Raw genomic sequence first — 17,767 nt, 5'->3', positions numbered from 1 at the left:
TGGAAACAGAAGGGACCAACTCAATAGGGAAATGGAATGGGAAGGACAGAAAAATTACACCCTCTGAGTTAAAAGTTCAAGTTATCTCAATAAAAACAATCCCTAAACTCTTCAGAGTAATTCTAGTCTGACTGCCCCACTGTGTAAGTAAAGAAACTGAGAGTCAGAGGGGTCGCCCACCTTGTCGACAGTTATAGTCAGTTGGCCTGAGATGCCCTCATCTCGGAGGTCACACTGATATGAGACCGTCTAACAGAGTGACTTCTAGCCCAAGATCAGGATGCACAAAAGCTCCAGTAAAACAAGATTCATTTATATTCGATTCACAGGAAATGTGCGATCAATCCAAAATCAACCTTGGAAAATCTATGTCTGAAAAAAGGTTTGCCAGCCAAACTACTGGTGCAGATAGAATTCCCATGAAAATGCTTAGATTCAGCTGTTTTTGTAATAAGTTATTAAGCCCAAAAGATTCACTCAATCAATATTCTAATTTTAAAACCCTCATTTACTCACTTCAACATTTTCCCTAATATTTTATCGAGCAATACTTCATCCACACAAAGCAATAAAACTTACTCCGAAGGTAAATAAGAAGGTGGAAAGACTCAGTCCCACTCTAGTAAACTCAGAATGAAATAAATACACAGTGCCATTCAAATAACAAAATATAAATAAAAATTATAAATGTCAACATTTTTAAGGATGTGGAAAAACGAGCACACTTATTCACTGATAGCCGTCTGCCACCAATCATTATAAATGTATCCACTACGTGGCCAAGCACAGAGCTAAAGGTTTTTAAAACAGTATCTTATTTAAGCCTTAAAACAATCCTGGGAGATAAACTACTATTAACTCATTTTACAGATGAAGAAAATTGCCCAAGGTCACAATAAATGGTAGCAAAAGGCAGAGCTGGGATTTGTGGACCAAATCTGTCCTCTTCTCAAAACCTAAGTCTGCACTGTAAATTGGCTCAGTCATTACAAAAGGCAAGCTGGTAAATGTGTAGTAAGAGCTATAAAACCTTTGCCCCAGTAATTCCACTTTGGGAAACACTGTGTACCAAGGAAGCAAACCAAAATGGCAAGGGTGGGAGGGCAGGAAAGCAATCTGCATGAAGATATACACAGCAGCTTTATAACAGCAATAACCTGGAAACAGCCCAAGTGCTTCATCTATGGGGGGACAGGAGCAATAAAAGGGGCGGGGGCACACAACATGGAAATATGTGGCCACAAAGAGCGACAAGTCTGTGAACTACATCACATCAAAACATGGAAATATCTTCAGAAAACAAACTTAAGTAAAAAACAAAATAAAATTAGCCATTAAAAAATGCAGTGATTACAACTCTGCATCAAGATGTGTTTATGTATTCAAGAGTGGAAGAAGAATCATTTAATGCTCATTATGCTCTTTTTTTTTTTTTTGCATTAAACTGAAGTGACCAATTAATAAAAGCAACACAAGGGAACTCTGCTCAAAGACGTTATGATCCAGAATGTCCTTGTCTTTCTGATGCAAAGATGTGACATTTTCATATAAAAATAAAGAAATAGCTCTTCTAATTTTAAAGCCCTTTCTTAAAAACAAATAAAAAAAAAGACCACTCCCTTAGGCTCTCGAGTAAGCCCTCTTTTAATGTAAGATTACAAAACCTCCTTATTTATAAAAACCTGTGGCTCATGAATTTTTTTGTTAGCCATTTAGCCGATTTAAGAACTAATATGTTGACAAATTGGAACATTATTTCTGTCACCATTTGGTTTGCATTAATAAAAGGTCACACTCTCAGAATCTCACTCTTATAACGCAGTTGGTAAAGTAACGCTATTTAAGACAGCATAAATACACGCGGGTGGGGAGATAGGTTTAAGAGTGTCTGAACACATTGAGATGGAAGCCATGTGCTAGATGCCTAAGGTGGGAGGTTTGTGCCCAGGTGCCTTTTCAGAGAATCTCGTTCCCCAAAGAGGAGCAGGATCTGCCCATGCAGGTTCTTCACCACACCCTGTCCAGGTTGACACGGGGACCCAGCAAACCTCCAGGGAAGCCAGAGGCACCCCCAACCCTATCCGCACATCATTCTCCTGAACTCTCCAATGGCTTCCTGTACATCCCAGCATCTCAGGGAACAGAAGCTCAATTAAGGAGCATGCTAACTATTGTGTCTTTTTAAGACGAACGAGGTTGGGGAGTTGGGGCAGGAAATGGCCCACAGTTGGCCCCGACTTCTGCATATATGGGAAGAAAAGCTGATTCCTCCAGTTGGCGAGACTGTTTCCTGCCTGGGCCCACCTCACATCACTGTTCTTTCCAAAGTTCCTTTCTCTTCTGCCCTCACCAACCCAGACGGCTGGCCTGCGTGCCCATCCTGCCCTCTACCTGGGATGACTTACTGCTGTTCCTCAAACACAAAGGACCACAGGACCCTGTGAGCACCTGGCACAGAGCCAAAGCCCCCCATTAAGGCAACATCTGCCTCCAAGGCAAGCTGTCCGAAGGGCAGCCTCGAGCTCTGTGCAGGTATTGAAACTTGAGTACAACTCAAAATTCAGTCCCACAACTGTGCTGGCCACATTTCAGCCACCATGGTGAACAGCTCCTGAAATGGACAGTGCAGAGAAGAACATGTCCATTGCTACACAAAGTTCTACGCGATAGGATCTGCCTACCTGCCTCTGCAATTCCAGGTGGCATTCTCCCACAGCTAGAAAACTCGTCACCTGACACCTCGGTGATAGCTCAGTTTCACTGGAGCAGCATTTGCTTTTTTACATGTAAAAATGGACGTTTTTGTTGTACAGTTCCAGGAGTTTACACACGTATAAATGTATGCATGAGTGTGTGCTGAGTTGCTTCAGTTGTGTCCTAGTCTTTACGACCCTATGCCAGTGTCCTCTGTCCATGGGATTCTCCAGGCAAGAATACTGGAGTGGGTTGCCTTGCCCTCCTCCAGGGGATCTTCCTGACCTAGGGATCAAACTTCCATCTCTTTTGTCTCCTGCACTGGCAGGCAGGTTCTTTACCACTAGTGCCGCCCGGGAAGACATTTCATGAGTGTACACGTGTATAAATATACAATTAGGTACATAAATGCATACATCAGTGTATCCACCACCACATTCAGCACACAGAACAATCCCATCATCTCCCGAAAATCCCCTTGTTCTGCCCCTTTGTAGTCAAACCCTCTAGCCACCCCCCCCCCCCCCCCAAAATCCCTGGCAACCACTGATCTGGCAGCTTTTTTAAAAAAAACTCAGATTCCCGGCCTTCCCCGGGAAATCCCACTTAAGCAGATCTGGGGTGAGTCCCGGAATCTCCCACCCCCGCCTACCCCCAAGAATGTTCCTCCGTCCGGTGCTTCTGGGGTTCAGCCAGGTTTGGGAACCTCCAGGGTAAATGCCGAATCGTGGTTTAATTTAATTCTCTGCAAAGCACTCGGCTGGTATCTAGTCTTGCTCTCCTCCCGCCCCCACGAGCTGTTCTGCAGCACATGGCTGATGTCCATCTCAGGCTGGGTGCTGCTGGGAAGGCAGGGCAAGTTGGCCTGCTGGGGGCAGGGGGCAGGGTAGGAACTCTATGGCTCTGGTTTCTGGCGGAGGGGAGAGAGGCCTCTCTGAGTCACGTGGCCTCCCATCCTAATCCCTTCCCTGCTCTTTGTGCCTTGGAATCCTCATCTGGAAAAAAAGGAACCACATCAGAAATAATCCGTCTACCTCCGAGGCTCAGGGGAAGCAATGATTTACATAACACGTTCAAAGGCGCTGGGCAGCAGGGACCAAGGAGCCTCTCACCCTGGATACATCATCACTACCCAGAGCTGCCTCTGAATGGAACTCTCCTCACCCTGTTTACTTGACAGTGGTGGGGGGATCAAGACTCAAGTTACAATAAAATTGCAGCCTTTGAAAAGAAAGAAAAAAAGTAATCACAAGGCTTTTTTTTCTTCCCCTCCTAAATTCGTGATCCTGACGGCAGTGTACCAGATTCCATTTTTAAAGAGGAATTCAGAAGAGTCAGCATCATCTCAGAAAACCTCCTCTGCTCGTAAAGTAAACAATTACAAGGAGGGTCAACACTTGAGTCGAGCCTTTCTCCCGGGCTTTCTCCTGCCCTGCTGAGGATTCCTGGAAAACACTCTGAAAAGTTTAAGATGATCAAAGGAGACCAACCCAAGAAATGCTATCATTTAAGATCACATGTTTATTTAGCCCCACCAAGTCTAAGAGAGAAGACTGTTTGAAAGGGAGAGAATGCCTGCTTAATCAACTAAAAATGCATTCATTGCTATGCTATTCACCGCAGCTTTCCTGAAATCAGACACTTTTGCCCCTAGACCATAAGATTGAAGCGATTTGAAATGAAAATATTTCCTGTCCACTGCTTGCCAGTTTCTAGCCCCAGAGTGATATAACAGATGACATCCAGTACAATAAATGCTTTTATTAACCATAAATTTGAGACTGCTTTAGGGATTTGAAGTGTTGGGTTTCATGCTGAAAAAATGTAATGTTATCCACAGACCATCGGTGAGTAACAAAAACAGAGGCACAGGTTATGCTACTTTGATCAAATTATGGCCAAAAAAAAAAAAAAAAAATCCACCGTCTTTTGCATTTTAAATAGTAGTTGCATTCAGGGTGTATCTTCATGGAGCACCACAATAGTTTAATCATATGTCTTAGAGACTTTAATGGAAATTCATCCTGAGTGCAGATTTATAGAACCAGCAGCTTCTATTAAACAGAAAGGAAGTTAAAAAGTGTTATAAGGTTAAGTGAGCTGCGAAATTCAAATACTAAAAAGGGACTCCGAAATCAGAGTTGCTCAACCCCGGCACTACTGACATCTTGGGCCATTATTGGGGCAGGCTGACTTGTGCATTTTGGGATGTTTCGTGGTGTCCTTGGCCCTCACCGGCTAAACGCCAGTAGCAAAACCCCTCCCAGTACAATCAAAAGTGTCGCCAGAGATACCCCAATCACCGCCAATTGAAAACTGTTACTCTAAAGCCTATTTAGCAAATGCTGCGTGATTTCTCTTTTTCTAAAGAAAACATTAGAGTCCAAGGAGCCTCCCAGCCTCATCCCCACCCAGGGCTGCCCTCTACACAGAGATGGTTAGTGATTTCTCAACTGAAAAGCACTCTGCACTTCCTCCCCCACCAAAACCAAAGGGAGCAGAGCCGTGGAAACTAGAATTCTCTCTCCCTGAACGGAGCACACCAGACGAAGCAAAGGCGGCCGGCCGCCCCTTCCCCAGGCGCACCCTGGCCCAGCCTCGGCGTACTCTAGCACAGGGTCCCAAGCCATCCTTCTCTGGCCTTTTGCTGTCAGGCCACAGAGGCCACTGTGGATTCTGTGCCAGAAAATAAAATGAAAAGCGAGACTGAATCTCTGCAGTCCATTCTCTGGACGCTGAATGTCCCACTATTGCATCTCGGCATGACATTTCACGGTCAGCAGGGGAGGAGGCCTGGTCCTGAAAGCTGAACAAATGCCGGGCACACAGGCCTGCCGGCGCTCTCGCCAGCTCCCTGTACTTATGAATAAAAGATGGAGGTTTTGTCTCTGTCGTCTCCCTGGTACCCTGGGAGAATAACAACTTGTTGCTTTTTGACATTTTAACTTACTTTGAGAAATAATCAATATTAATTTTCTGTGCCTTTGGCCCTGAAATCTAGGGTAGGGATAAAAAATAAAAGCATGCCATGAGGTGGAAGACAGTAATTCAAATTAAACAAATAAACTCTCTTAAGGGTCTCTAATAAAATAATTCAGGCAGTATGTACTCACAGAAGGAGAAGGCTGGAAACTGACTTTAAGGACATGTTTTGAGTGGAGTGGCCTTTTCTGGGAATAAAGTTCAATGTTTTCTCAGCACAAAGGAAAGAAGTGACTGAGTTTGGTGTGAGGGAGCACTCAACCATGCACTCACCCAGGCCAAAGCAGGAGCTATAATAGGAACTCATTCCTGGTCAGTCACTGATGGTGACATCTACAACTCTTTGAAACAAGCCCCAGTGAATGGCAAAAGCCTTAAGCATTCTTCGGACGCGACACTCCCAATTTTGAGAGCACAGCTGATTTCAGATCGTCTTCAAGGAAAGAAGTTAAAATACAAGATAGTGCAAAAGACACCTTGCCATTTCTTTGGATTCCCAGGAAAGTAAAAGAGAAGTCTTTCTGTATAGCACTGAATTTAAAAAGAACAAATAATATAAGACCAAACTGGGTTAAATCATTAGAAAGTTCTGTGTGTGCAATAATTTCAAGTAGAAAAATACACATTTTGCTCTTTGCTAGAACTGCACCTGTGTTTGTTACCTACTGATACCTAAAATCCAATAGCGTCACACTTGAACCTTTAGAAAGATCTTGCAAAATTTTAACTTGACCTTAATCATGAGGAAACAATCAGAAATTCAAATTGTGTGACTGTCTATACCACAAGTGACCCCGACTCTTCAGAATGTATATGTTATAAAAGATCAAAACAGAGGTGCAGGGACTCCATCAGATGCAAGGACACTAAAGAGATAGGGTATGTCTACAAGCGGTGAATGGCTCTTGTCTGAATCCTGGAATGTGATTCAGAAAGAAAGCATGAAGGACACTGGGGGACAACCGAAGTACGTGGGGGCAAAGCACTGGTGACTCTCAGCTAAGAGGAAATGGGTGTCTACCCCACTGTTCTTTCAACTTTTCTACAGGTTTGAAATTTTCAGAATCCAAAGTACGTGGGAGACAATACAGTAAAGGGGAGCCCCAGGTTCGAGTGACTGCTGGTCTGCACGGGCACGGGGCAGCAACAATTTCACATTTCGGTTTAGTTTCAGAAAATGTGTGCTCCCCAAATATAAAGTCTTAATACAGAATAGGTTCAGAATTGACATAAATTTTTAAAAACGTAATAATGTGACTTATTAATCACTTAACTGGGTCGTGGTGGGGGTATGTAGACACAGCAGACATTTAAAGATAATTTAGGTTTCTGCCTTTATAAAAGGCACAGGTCCCTTCAAAATGCCTTGATGCCTTTCCCTAAAACTTGTCTGCAATTTATCATTTTCTTCCTCCTCTTATCAGAATTCCAGTTTTCAGCACGGCTCTTTAAAACTCCCCTGCCTTCCGCCCAGGCTCTCTCCCGTTATCTACCCCATCTTTTTTTAATGAGATAAAGGCAATGATTATACTAATCTCCAACTTGAAAACTATGCACTATAAGGGGGGAAAAAAGTGTGACCAAGCTCAGTAGACGGGAAATGTGCTCAACTGAACAGATGTCAGCACAGCATTTCTGTGTCTTGAGGTTCAAAACGCAGGGGAGCACAAAGGGGCAGGCTGTGCGTCCAGAGCGGCCCTGAGAGACCGCGGCGGCGCGCCTCGAGCACGTCGGACACTGGGAACCCATCGCGCCCGCCTCCCGACAGCAGTCTTCAGGCAGCACAACCAGATGTTACATTTTTCCCTGCTTAATTTCGGTAAAACTCCATGACCTCTTTCTCAAATTAAAAGAGGCAATGCTATTTTTTTAAAAACCACAGGAGCTATCTTTAGGGAAGCCTTCTAAGGATTTCATTAATTCATAGCCAGCCAACCAGGACTTTTCCCACAGTCTCCCACAAAAAAGCCCGGGAAGTCACTGATTGCTTGGCTGGATCTGAATATGAGCAGAGGTAAGATCAGAAATATCTAGTTCCTCCCACGGGGAGGCAAGGCATGGAAATCAAAGCTGGGCAGAAACTCATTACCACAGCTGGCCGGCAAACCCACAGCCCTGGAAAGAAGGCAAAGAGCATCTTTGATTCTGGACCGGTGGGTGACTTCAGAAAATGAAAGGCATTCACAAGCAGAGGGGACCGAAAGAAAATGAGGCTTGATTCTCTGTTAACACTACCAAGTTTTCACATACCACCTAAGGGCTGCTGCCAGGGAGTGAGGGTCATCTTGTTCACATTGTTTCGTGAAGTCCAAAACCAGGGTGTTTAGTGAGCCCTTAGCAGTCTTTTTTCGTCTGTTTACTTTTTCCATTCACAGTGCAGCGTAACCTGGACAGTCCAAACACCCCCTCTTCAAGAATCCAACCCTTTCCTAAGTGCGACTGCCATCCAGGACCAGCCCCGGCCCCCATTTTTCTTGTTCCCTGGGAACCCGTCCTGCAGCCCAGAGGTTGGTCAGTACTGGGGACACGGTGCCAATAATCCGCGGTGTGGATGAAGTCGGGTGTATTTTTATGCGACTCTCAGCACCTAATGCCACATGATGCACCAGTGTTAAGAAAACATAAATAAAGCCAATTATACTCCAGTCAAAATAAAATTTAAAAGATAAAAGAAAATCAGAACTTCAGAGGACATTGTCATTATTAATACAATTGCTCTCCTTAGATGACACCTGCTCAGAGAGGCCACCCAAGAGTGCCCGCTCTCATCGCCCCTGGTTTCCTGCAGAGCACTTGCTCACACAGAGGGAGAATCTACTGTGGCCACTGCTGATCTCCTGGTACAACAGGAAGCAAAACAGATCAAGGCCCTGCCCCCAGGGAGCTGACTGTGCGGCAAGGGAGACGCACAGGAGACCAGAAAATACTGTGTGTTTCATGGTACAAAAAAAAAAAAAAAAAATCTATGGGGAAAACTCAAGTGAAGAAAAATGGTGAGCAACAGAGAGTAGTGGTTGCTATTTTAAACACAATGGTCAGGTTCTGGTAGTTTGTTATCCTATTCGTCTTCCTTACTACAATCTAAGCTCCAGAAACCAGGCCTCACACACAGAAAGCACCAAATACACACTGAAGGAAGGAATGAAGGTCGCTGAGGGTCACCCCCATCAAGCTGTTCGGCTGCTGGAGAAACCTTCCAAGTGTCACCATTCCTGACAGGTGCATATGTGGGCAAAATTCTTTGTCTAGTCCCAGCCTCCGTCTTCAGCCTTCTTGTCCCCACTGCCTCCAAGGAGCCGCCCTCCTCCAGCTTCACCCACATTTTTCTTTCTGCCCAACTGTCCCTCACCTCCGGGCTCCACTTGCCAGAGGCCCTTCTCAAAAGTCCCCCGGGCGAAGTCTGTCTTCCCTAGCCATTTAATCCCTGCCTCAAAGCCTCCTCTGAACCATCCAAATTAAGTGTCTTCTTCATAAACAGATCAAGATTCCTCTTCTTGACTGCATCACTGCAGAAGGCTGGATGCACCCTCACGAGATCTGGAGTGATGGGAGGGCTGCGGGGGTGGTGTCTGATTTCACTTAAGGTAGGCTTCCTGGCAAAGGTGAAAGTCACATGGAGGGGAAGCTGGGGGGCCTTTGTGGAGAAGCCTCCCAGGGAAAGGTGGGTCTCCTCCAAAGCAGGAGAAACTGAGGCAGAACAAGTAGCCAGAGTTCCTGGGAATCAACCGGGACGTGAGCTGAAAAGCCAGAGTCCGAAAGGCAGGCACCAAGCAGCACCTCAGACACAAGCTTCTCATCGCCCAGCTTGCCACGCGGGCAAATGCACAGGCGGGATGTTCCGGGATGCGGAGCAGGAGCCCTGGATCATACTACTCTGGGGGGAGTGCGCCAGGCAGAGCGAAGAGGGGGAGCTCCCTGCATCTCGCCGTCTCCGAGCCCCCAGGCCTCACAGCCCCGCCTGGGTAGGAAGCCACTGCAGCCGGGCGCCTGGTCCCACTCCTCTTTGTACTTCCCCAGAAAATGTAACCACAGTACTACACCGTGGCCTGACACAGAGGAGCCGCTCTTGCCGCCTCACCCCAAATGTCTCTGTGAACTGCAGACTGGGAGCAGTTACAGCAAATCCTATAACCGTGTGAGTGCCTGGGTCCCAGCCCGGGCAAACGTGCCCCCTCCAGAGGATGGAGGTGATGTGCTGTCGCTCAGCTGGGATCACGCTCAGGCTGACCGCTTGCTCCTGCATTTCGTCTGGATTGCATTGTATTTTCCTCAGATAAAAGGGAAAGAAACGCTTTTCAGAAGAGAAACCAGAAATCACCTGGACAGAATAAAATCATAGAGAACCATATGGCCTGTCTCAGGGAAACGTACCTCTTCTTTCCAAGGAAACCCACCCTCTATCCCCATCAACCTCCCACTAGCAAGTCAAACAGTCCAGCTCAGAACAGAAGTCTGGGGCCATAGCCAGCATTTTTTTAAAGGGTTACCATTCAATGTGGGGAAAAAATCTACAAAACTGACAAAACAGAATACTTGGAAAAACTCCTAGTTTTTAAGGGAGTAAAGGACTTTCAAATTTGAAAAAAAAAAAGCTATATTTAAAGCCTGATCCCTTATGATTTAAAAGGATTCATTTGAAGTATTCATTTAATGTGTAAAAGGTAAATTTCCACCTGAACATTTTCATTAATGCTATCAATTTCCAAATTCTCTTTTCAAAGTCATGGTTACAATTTTATAGGCATTTCTGATAAGTTCAAACAAGCTTCCCTACAATATAGTAATTTTAATGAAAAGCCTCATGATTAATGTCTATTAAGATCAGGTTTAGAGTGAAGAAACGGACAGAAGAATTACAATGTATTAAACTTTCCACAATACCCGCCATCTACTGCCCTTTCAACTTTTAATGCACGGGCTTTATGCAAATAAGACATGAGGTTTACTATAAAACAAATGCCTCTTAAAAGTGCCTAGTAGAGGTAGTTTTCATTTACCCTATTAAATGAGACAATTTATAGGCCAACTTCCGTTTTAGAAGAGAATTACATGTGTGTTCACATCACATCTTTATTTTGTCATCCACCCGGCTGATTTGTTGAGGCCAGCTGGTACTTATTAAGCCCCCCCTTTAAATGTTGTAGCCTTAATTAGCTACATCCACCTTTCCCCAACATTTCCAAACAAGGAACCAAAGAAAAGGAAAGCTGTTTTTATCATGGATGCTTTGAACAATGGAGTTGCAAATGTTAAAATAATAGTCTTCATTAGAGACTCACTAGTCATTCCCTTTTTAGGCCCCTTCAAAAGAAACAGGGTACAGATGGAGTTTAAATTTCAGTCTTTGTTTACTGTAGGTAATTTTTCAATTGTTCAATTTTTAGTTTCATACCTGGTGTTATTAATTAAACCTTCTCAAGATACTGCTCGGGAAAGCAGGAGAGACAGTCTCCCCAGATATATTCTTGGTATTAGTTAAGCTATAAACGTCTTACTTGGGTTTCTGAGCACATGAGAACAAACAGACAGGATCTACAGGCAGAGAATAAGCCAAGTATGGTTTTCTATGAACAGACATCATGCCCTTCCCAGACAATGAAGCATTCCCAACTCACACAATGAGAAATTCAGTGGATCGAATTACTTTAACCTGCCTTATGTAAACGAAAGACACACTCACTCATTTGGTTACAACTTAGGAGGATTTCCTTCTTGAAAAAAAAAAGAATGCATTCATGACTTTAAGTGTGAATGATATCAACAGGCTAAATTTGAGCAAGATAAGGAGCATCTCAAGGAATCCCTCTTAGATTTGGTCTCTTTTTGCCCCAGCTTTAATCTGCAGTAAGACTAGATCTGTTTCAATAGGATGTGATCACTCCTGGGCTTGTGTCTTTTCAATCAGCCGGTGGCCCTGCCGGGTTTAGAGTGGCAGAGAGGAAGTGGCCTGTGGTTAAACAGAGGAAATACCAAGGCATTTTAATAGAGCAAATAGTCTCTTTACTTCCCACAGGGAAGAGCTTCAAAGGCCCCAGGCCCTGGAGGAGACAATGTGTTGTGAGGCCATCAGTCACCTAATCATGTGTCAGGCCCATTCAGAACATCCCGGCAGCAAAGACAAACACTGCCCAGGAGGACGTTGCCTCCCACTGCCCAGGCAAGTCAGGCTGCCTGGAGATGGGACCTGCCGCACCAGCACAGACAGGTCCCTGGGGCTTGCTGAGGTCAGGAACACTTCCAGATTTGGGGGGGATGTGAAACAGAAATGGTCTTGGCTGCCAGTCTGGGGTGGCTGGACAAAGGTCTGCTCCAAAGACAGACCTGTCCCCCAGCCCAGCCTGTTAAGTTCTAGGGGTACCTGAACCCCTGCTTCATCCCATTTTTTTTTTTTTTTACAGATCAAGGGTGAGGGGCCCTGAGCTTCCAGAAGCCTAAGAACCTATCCATCAGGGGCAGACACAAGAGGCAGCAAGGAATGAAAGGAACAACTAACTGCTGATGGGATGGCCTCAGCAGCAGCAGACATCTGCCGGGTATGGTATGTGAAAAGTTTAGGGACTGATGAGGGAAAGAGAGTTTGAAAGCTTTAAAAAAAAAAAGAAAGAAAGAAAGAAACAATACAGTTTAAGCCAAATGAAGTATGAGAAATACTCAACTTAAAGACTTAAAAAAGCATTAGCAGTTCTTTCCTTTGTAAGGAAGCTGTCTGAAAGGTTTGAACGGCTGAGAATATGATTTGGACCCTACTCGACTCTTTCCTGAGACTGTTTTCCAGACAGGCCCAGCTGTTCTGGGGAGGAATCCAGTGGAGGCGTCGGTCCCCCTCACCCTGGCCTCCTCTTCAGTCCCCAGTGCCAGAGGCACCCCCGGAATCACTGGCTCCCCAGGTCCCCCCTCAGCCAGCCTCACCCCTGCCATTTTCCAGGGCTTGGACAAAGTCTCCACTTTCCATTCTAAAGGTCCAGTGAAGTAATTTAAAGTCAAGCTCTGATTTTAAATGTTTACAGTGTGGTTCTCACCTCCTTCTTGCCATCACAGAAGTCCTGTCTCCTAGAGCAGTGATTCTCACCGCTGAGAGCATCAGAGGAACTTGCTAAAATTATCAGTTCCTGGACCCCACCTCATGCCCATTCTGGTCTCACTGGTCTTGAATCTGCATTTTAATGAGCTCCCAAGGCAATCCTGATACTGGAAGGGCTCTGACTTCACTTTGAGAAATGTCTAGAAGGAAATGGTGCTTCAGCCAGCACTTAGCTGCTGGGCTCATTCACCCAGCTGTACCCTCCCAATCTCCCACTGCCGCACCCCCCCCCCCCCCGCCCCGTTAATAACTAGCACAATGCCCCAGGCACTGCAGGGGCTCTGGGTCCAGTGGACGGATGGGGGAGGGATGGGAAGCGAGGGCTGCTCAAGAAAGATGGACCCCAGCCAGAGGATTCCCAATTAACACAGTAAAGCAGGCTGGAAGAAAGCATCACGCTTCTTATAAAAATGTTTCTCTGAAAATGTGTCAACCAGGGCTGAGTCATTTTTAACTTAGAGACGCAATGTGCAACATGGACAACACAGCCACAAGACAGGCAGATCAGATGCAGGCTTGAGAGCCACGAGCTGCAAGTGAATGAAAACACATCCAATTCAGAATTAAATAAACATGGCTGGGCTCGCGGCCAAGGAGAGTTCTTAGATTGGACTTTTATCAAGAACCTAAATTTTAATCAGCTGCAACTTCTTCTTTTCCAAGTACTACCCTATTTCTTCCTACCTTTTGAGATGAAGTGTTTGCCTTAAATGGGAAACTTGCACTTCATTGTAAAGACGATGCCAGCATTCTGGCTTCCTGAATTCCTGAAGAAGCAGACTTTTGGGAGGGGAGGCAGTGGAAATTGAGTTTCAGGGATAATAGACCAGGGAAGGGGTACCCCATTTAGGTAAGAAGGCAAGAAATGTTCCTTCCTCCTCCACTGCAGGAAAAGCCACTGAATAAAAACCTGTGGGAATAGATTTCTAATTCCTTGTTCCATGCATAGGCTTCTTAAAACAATGAGCAAGGCAAGGACAGGGAGGGGTGGGGGGAACCTCTGTGCAAGTGACTGATATAAAGTTACACATCACAAACACAACCACTCCACTTCCAAGAAGCAAGCAGTTAAGACTGTCAAGGAGGATGCTGGCCCCTCTGGAAGTTTTACAACTTGTTACTTCTTTGAGAAAACTCTATTACTCAAAGGGCAACTTCACCTGGCAAGTGCCCTAAGAGACTTTGTTTTTAAAGCAGTGGAGGAAGTGTGCCCACAACTCATTTCTAAAACACTGAGATGGTATCAGCCCCTTAATTGCCCCACTAATAATGGGAGGTTGTGAAATCTGACCACTTAAACCAGGCTGGCTCCTCTAAGAGCAACCCCAAAGGGAGGGTTACAGCTGCTGAGGGTTAGCCGGCTCCAGTCACCTTGGGAGTCCTGGGAAAACACATTCTTGCAGGGGCAAGAGTTCCAGGAACACCCGCTCCCTCCAGAGCCAGGCGGTCGATCGCTCAGTTCCTCTCCAGCACCCAGATCCCGCACCTCCTTCAGGGCTCACTCCTCTGCCCTGCTGTGCCTCTACCCTCCAGGTTCTGTGTGACCTAGACCCACAAGGAGCCTTCACTTGTTTGCATCACACAGCATCAACCCCTACTGTTAGATGTGAGCGCGGCCCCAAATAGACGGTAAGCAACCTCAGAACTGAGACCAAGGTCTATGGGTTGGACACTCACTGTCAGGTAGGTCACATGGAGATGAATCAGACACCCAAGTAGCAGTACATCAGTACTTACTGGCCAGCCCCCTGACAAAGCAACTTCTGGAAAAATTCACCTAGGGAGGCAGGGGGAGAGGGGGCTTCGTGCAGGAAGTGACGCTGGAGCTGAGAGGGGTGGCTGAGGTGTGAGGAGAAGGAACACAGGCGGGAACAGCATGTACTAAAGCCTGCTGCGGGGAAGACACTGCAGCCCGCTGCTCTGATCTTCATCCCTCCCCTTCCCCCTTCTTAAAATCTATCACTTGATATAGGATTTAGCAGGAAGACTACGAGGTCTAATTGGGTTCATCCAAGATTTACAGTGCACCAGGCCCTGAGCCCACCAACAAGAGGTTAAGTGCCTGGGTAAGGAAACTAGTCTGAAGACACAGATGGGAACACATACTGACAACGCAGTCTGATGAGAGCCAAAGGCAAGGACCTGCAAGAGAAGGCGAAGCAAGGGGAATAGCATTCAGAGAGGGCCTCCTTGAGGAAGCATCACTTGAGCTGAGTCTTGGGCCCACGGGGCTCTCAGGGAAGGAAAAGGCACCCGAGGAGCAGGGAAGCAGCGTGCCCTCGGCAGCATCATAGGCACAGGAGTAAGGGAGCAGGGTGGGAAGGGCAGGTGGAGGCTGGGAAGGTGAGTATGTGAGTCAGGTGGGTAAGCTGGGCTCCGTGCATCAAAGAGCAAGTCCAGGAAAGAAGGTGCCAGGTATTAGGTTGGAGAGAGCCCGGAATCCAGGAGGTGACTCTGAGACTCCCATGCTCATTTAGGAAGTCAGTGAAGATGACCCCAAGGGAAGGATTGTGGGACCAAGGTTAAGAGCTGTTGAGAAGGTTACCTCCAGCATGAATGCAAAGCCACTGGAGCGAGGTTCAGGATGGGGAACAAATGTACACCCATGGTGGATTCACATCAATGTATGGCAAAACCAATACAATATTGTCAAGTAAATAAATAAATAAGTAAATAAAACTGAGATTAAAAAAAAAAAACAATGTGGGTGCAGGTTAAGGGAGAACAGATTCTCACTGAGAGCGCAAAGCCACTAGCTCGGCTCCTTTAGGGACCTGCTATACCCACAGCATTAAAACTTCACACAGTTGGTGCATGGATACATGAAGCCACCTGGGCAACTGCAGAAAAACAGCAAATCACACTGACCCACCTATGCCATCTTATGAAAATGGAAAATGCCAGTGATGCTGTTTACCCAAATGCCAACATACCAGTTTAGAGATAAAAAATTTAAAAACTGGTAAGTCAATGTGAGGATAGTCTTAAGGAAAACTTTTAAAACCTAAAAACAGGAAAACTTGGTATCTACTGGGGGAAAAAAAAAAAAAGAATAGTGGTATTTTACTAAAATGGGGCAAAGTAAGAAAATATGATGTTTTACTCAAATAAGGAGGTTTTGTTCACTATGGGGTGCGTGAGAAGGTGGGTGATAGCTGTCTACACTGCAGCCATTGGGTTTGAAGACATTTCAGCTTACCCAGCTGGTACCTAGCCTTCCTTGCTGTGTTTCTCTGAAGGCAGGGCAAGTGACATGAGGGCACCAGCCTGTGGTCCTAAAGGGGTGTCAGTTCTAGGCCGTGACTGCTTGAGGCCCATTCACAGCACCCCTCAAAAGGTGAATGAGCTCTGCTCTAAGAGATCTACCCCCTACCCTTCCCTCAGAGAAGCAGTGCTAGGGAAGCTAGGAAATACGCATTTACTCCCATTTCCCAAGTGAAGAATCAGAGGCTAAAGGTGCCCAGGAAAAGAGGCAAGGTCATGTTCGTGGCTGCCTGAGTGCAAAGCCGGTGTCCTCTCCACAAAGCTGAAGGCGGTGAGTGCCCACACGCCAGGTTGATCCTGGCTTGGGTGGGAGGGGAGCCGGGGTCAGATAGATACAGTCTCCAAGTCCTCGAGCTCCCCAAACCCAGGAGCACTGCTGGGGAGCTGGGATGGCAAGCCTCCAGAGCACAACCCCCTCCGCATGTCCCACCGCTCAGATGGCATCCAAGAGGCGATGGTTAGGGGCAGACGGCTCCCAACACAGGACAACGACGCTGCCCCTCTGCTCTCAGACACCTGAACGAGGTGACAAACTCACTCCTCCCTTTGGTCATGAAAAAGATCCGCAACTTAAGTAGGGTCGGGGTGTGTGTGGGTGCGAGAGGGTCATCGGAGAGACCATCCGCTAGGCAAAGGGCTGAATGCAAAAGCAAACTGGAGTCTTGAGGTGGGGTGAAAGTGGGGTAAGATGGCCTGGCCCGGAAGGAACAAAGCAGTCCCGAGAACGGGGCGCACCCCTGCCCAGCATTCAGGGTCCCCTGCCTGGCGGTCCCGGACCTTTGCAGAGCTGAGGACCGGAGGTTCGGGCTAAGACCCCTCTCCCGACTCCCGCTCCAAAGCGCCCCCCATTCGGACAGCGCGGAGGAGCCTATCCCGGGGGCGCGCTGCCCTGAGGTCCGGGCCTGGAACAAAGGGTGGGGCGCCCTCCTCCCGCCCGCCGCCGGGCGCCCCTCTCGCCCGCCCGCCTGGAGCCGGACCCCAGCCCGTGGCCGCGCCTCATTAGCAACACAAAGCCGGGGGTCGGGCGGCCTCTTTCAACCCAGCCGGGGACAGCCGGACGCGCGCCCCGGGGGGGAGGCAGGAGGGCGGGAGCAGACGGTATCCCAGCCCTGTCGCGCACGCCACGGACGGAGAGCAGGCAAGTCGGCGTGGGCTCCGCTGCCCGCGAGCACCTGTGCCCCCCGCGCTCTGGGGGACAGCGAGACCTCTCCTTACCCTCCAGCCACAGGTGTCGGCGCCCCGCGCTCTGCTGGAGCCGCCTGCGGCCACGGCCAGCTGCGAGCCGTTGAGGCAGGCGTTGACCGTGAAGAAGACCGAGCAGAGCTGCAGCCACGGGGCCATGGCCGTGCGCTCGCCCAGCCGGGCCCTACTCTGCTCCCCGGCCGCCTGCCGCTGGCCAGCCCGGAGTGGGCGGTGGCGCCGGCAGCCGCGGCGGAGCGGGCAGCACCTCTGGGCATGCGCTGCGGACCCTAGCCCCGCCCCTTCCCCCGGGGCCCGCCCCTAGGCTCGAACTTCAGGTTTTGGCCCCGCCCCCCAGGTCTGGCTTGGTGGCTGCAGCCAAGAAATTAAAAGATGCTTGAACCTTGGAAGAAAAGCTATGACAAACCTAGACAGCGTATTAAAAAGCAGAGACAAAAAAAAAAAAAAAAAGCAGAGACATTACTTTGCCGACAAAGTATAGTCAAAGTTACGGTTTTTCCAGTAGTCATGTACGGATGTGAGAATTGGATCATAAAGAAGGCTGAG

General features: G+C 47.5%; 1 protein-coding gene across 1 annotated transcript in view; it reads right to left on the bottom strand.

Moving 5' to 3' along the window:
- IL17RD (interleukin 17 receptor D) overlaps window positions 1-17,418 on the bottom strand; it is a 68,027-nt gene extending 50,609 nt beyond the window's left edge. The window contains exon 1 of the mRNA XM_061128325.1: window positions 17,237-17,418. Coding sequence (XP_060984308.1) covers window positions 17,237-17,362 — 126 coding nt within the window. The 5' untranslated portion in view covers window positions 17,363-17,418. The remainder of the gene's footprint in view (window positions 1-17,236) is intronic.
- Window positions 17,419-17,767: the final 349 nt, after the last annotated feature.

Source organism: Dama dama, chromosome 24 (assembly GCF_033118175.1).
Source record: "Dama dama isolate Ldn47 chromosome 24, ASM3311817v1, whole genome shotgun sequence".
Lineage (NCBI taxonomy): Eukaryota > Metazoa > Chordata > Mammalia > Artiodactyla > Cervidae > Dama > Dama dama.
Note: the sequence above shows the minus strand (reverse complement) of the source record. Positions and strands in the feature narration are given on the sequence as shown.